Source organism: Dacryopinax primogenitus (genome assembly GCF_000292625.1).
Source record: "Dacryopinax primogenitus strain DJM-731 SS1 chromosome Unknown DACRYscaffold_49, whole genome shotgun sequence".
NCBI classification, from domain to species: domain Eukaryota; kingdom Fungi; phylum Basidiomycota; class Dacrymycetes; order Dacrymycetales; family Dacrymycetaceae; genus Dacryopinax; species Dacryopinax primogenitus.
Window position 1 is genome coordinate 1 of NW_024467246.1, and position 2,830 is coordinate 2,830.

The 2,830-nt window shown below is 51.3% G+C and overlaps 2 protein-coding genes across 2 annotated transcripts; both read right to left on the reverse strand.

Annotated features, from left to right (window-relative positions):
- Window positions 1-89: 89 nt before the first annotated feature.
- On the reverse strand, window positions 90-1,780 carry DACRYDRAFT_25696 (acid protease; the record flags this gene model as incomplete). Its single annotated transcript, XM_040774263.1, has 2 exons — window positions 1,543-1,780; window positions 90-1,494 (listed from the first exon to the last, which is right to left on the reverse strand). Coding segments are annotated over exons 1-2 (1,220 nt in total), but the record flags the coding sequence as incomplete, so codon positions are not given.
- Window positions 1,781-2,504: 724 nt separating this feature from the next.
- On the reverse strand, window positions 2,505-2,819 carry DACRYDRAFT_112699 (uncharacterized protein; the record flags this gene model as incomplete). Its single annotated transcript, XM_040769474.1, has 1 exon — window positions 2,505-2,819. The coding sequence occupies one exon, from the start codon at window positions 2,817-2,819 to the stop codon at window positions 2,505-2,507; it is 315 nt and encodes a 104-aa protein (XP_040623404.1).
- Between the last annotated feature and the right edge of the window lie 11 nt (window positions 2,820-2,830).

Below are 2,830 nucleotides of genomic sequence, written 5' to 3' on the forward strand. Positions count from 1 at the left end.
CGGCAACTACGCAGTGATACTGCGCTTCTGGCAAACGCTACCTCATAACACCCAAGATCTATTTGGCAAGGTATTGAGGTACATGATCAAAAGCAACAGAAGATCTCCTTTCGGGCTTAATGCACATGCCTAGCGATCCACGGCCACCCACGACGGACTTTACTTCTCAACCGACGAACGGCTTGCTCTGCGCTGCGCTTGCACCCAAATTGCGCGTTCCAAAGCCCATCATGTTCGCGGTGTAGTGGAATGCAACGTAGTACTGATGGAGGAACGGCATACCGGTGATCCAATTGGTCGTGGAGCCCGAATCGATGACTGTTGGCTTGCAGAAGCCCTGGCCATTGTTGGTGGTAGTGTCAGCAATACTGAATGTGTACTCGCGGTTCTTTGTGCCGAAGAAGTTGTATGTCATTGTCGATCCACAGGGAATGAGGAAATTGCCGTTACTGTCGGAGCCTTGCGCACCGAGCAGGGACATGAGCGTGAGCCAGTCATCATGGGGAAGGCCCAATAGTTGGTTATCGCCGGTGTCGAATGCGAGTACTGGGTGGTTGAACAGATTGGTCGCATCAACACCGCTGGACGATGACGAAGTTTTAACAATACGTTGGGATGCGGGGCTTTGCCATTGTCCTTGGGGGTTCATCTGGATCCAGTCAATACTGCCAGTGAACTTGTTTGCATCGAGACCGCCAATCGATCCCTCGGAGGTGACACCGGATGGGGCGCCCTCGGAACCGTCTAGTTGATACAAAGCTATGACGGCGTTGACGATATCTCCTTGCATAAACATGTTCTCCAAGAAGTTGTTGTAGTTACCAGCCCCGCACTTGGCATATGCAGACTTCGCCATGCCGAAGTTTCCGTCGAGCGTTTCGCCTGTTGGGATCCCGACCGCAGCGCCTATGGTGGTTTCCGCGATTGTCGAAGTTCCCCAGGTCACGCTATCATTGACCCGCCACGTAACCAAGGTATTATCCGGTCCGCCACTACCAAACACTGCCGTATCCTGGATGCTGAGATTTTGAAAGCCGGGTCCAGGCGCGTACTTGTTGTGTCCGGCGCAATTGTTCGAGTTGCATAAGTTTGAGATGACCCAGACGTTCGGTGCACCAGTGTCGAGCAGCACATTCAGTGCAGGTTTGTTCCCCCCCAGAATGATCGGTGCATGGTAGGCAAATCCAAGAGGAACCGATGAGATGAACGTGTTAGACGGGAATGTTGGGGCCGGAAGGCTGCCGCTGAGGACGAATCGATCAACAGTCAGTTGTCCAAAAGCGTTGACGGATGTGTCCAACACATTCGTAATCGTCACAGTGTGGACTTTGTTCGTCAACCCTGTGATGTTTGCCAGAAGGCGAGGATTTTCGGAGCCGTTCGTGGAGGCATTCTTGTATGAAAACTGGGTGCAAGGCAGATTATCGACGCAGACCTGCGCTACACCGCCATCAGAACGTTGAAATCCCCACCACTGTAGAGTCGTCGACGGAGCTATGACAGGAAATGAGCGGTAAGGCACAAGATCGAGAATGAACACACCGGGAAAGGTGAAGGTAACAATCCCGTTGCTGCGAGCGCCAAGGAGAAATTCGGTGCCGCACCCAGCAGAGCCTGGCTCGTCCAGAATGAACCAAGACCCGGATGGTGAATAACTAACGACGGAATCTGTTGAGAAGACGATGTAGGCTTGAGCGAACTGAAGAAGGAACAAGATCACGGCGCCTATGGCGACGAGGGTTGAAGGCTTGAAGAAGGAAAACATGACGGCCAGTAGAAAATGTTAAGGAGTGCGAGGCCGATGGAGAGCAACCATGTCGGCGTGGGAGTACTTATATACGATTTCATCCTAGAGTGCTTCAAGAGAGAGAGCCCGTTGAGGGTTGCATGGGCTGCAGCGGAAGCCACCGTCGTTCCGCTGTTCGGGCGCTAGCAACGCATGAATCGAGAACACGAGGCAAACTCCTGCTCGTTGCTTTGAATTGGTCCGATCACGGCGGGCAGACATTGATTCAGTCGCATGCCACCTGATCCAATTCACTCCGGACGCCCTGAGGACCGACCTGTTTTTCGAGCGGATATTTACTTATCGGAGTGTCGGGCGAAATGACTCGCACGGCATGTACTCAGTAGGTACGAATTGAATAGAGGGAGCCAAGATGAGCAGGAAAGAAGTTAAGGAGGATTAACGAAAATGAAAAATCATATACAATATTGTCAGGGCACATCGGTGTACGGAGTCAGTTACATCAGCGAGACCGGGTATTCCTGTATTAGCATTGCCTAAGTAATGTTGATACACAGTACCTTTCATGCGTCGAGCCACATTATGTAACAATACTCTGGTTCATCCGAGCCGACTTGTGAATATTGATTTACAAGTGGAGAATATATGCGGGATTATTTATTCCGGACAATTGTGGGAGCAATAACTCGAACAGTGGTATAACTGACTGTATGCTGGCTGATTAAACAATTCGGCAAACATCGGCTAACTGCACTTCTTAGCTGAAGTATGGCGAGCTATGCGCAGCACTGGCACCCAGATTCCGCGTTGCGAACCCCATCAGGTTCGCCGCGTAGTGGAAAGCAATGTAGTATTGATGGAGGAATGGGGCACCAGTTATCCAGTTCGTGGTGTCACCAGCATCATTGGCAGAGGGATTGCAAAACCCGCTTCCGTTATCAGTTGTCGTGTCCGCGAGGTTGAATGTGTAATTTCGCATTTGAGAGCCGTAAAAGTTCCAGGTCATGGTCGACTGACATGGAATGAGATAGTTCCCGTTAGAATCTGGTCCTTCGGCACCAAGAAGAGACATGAGGGTGACCC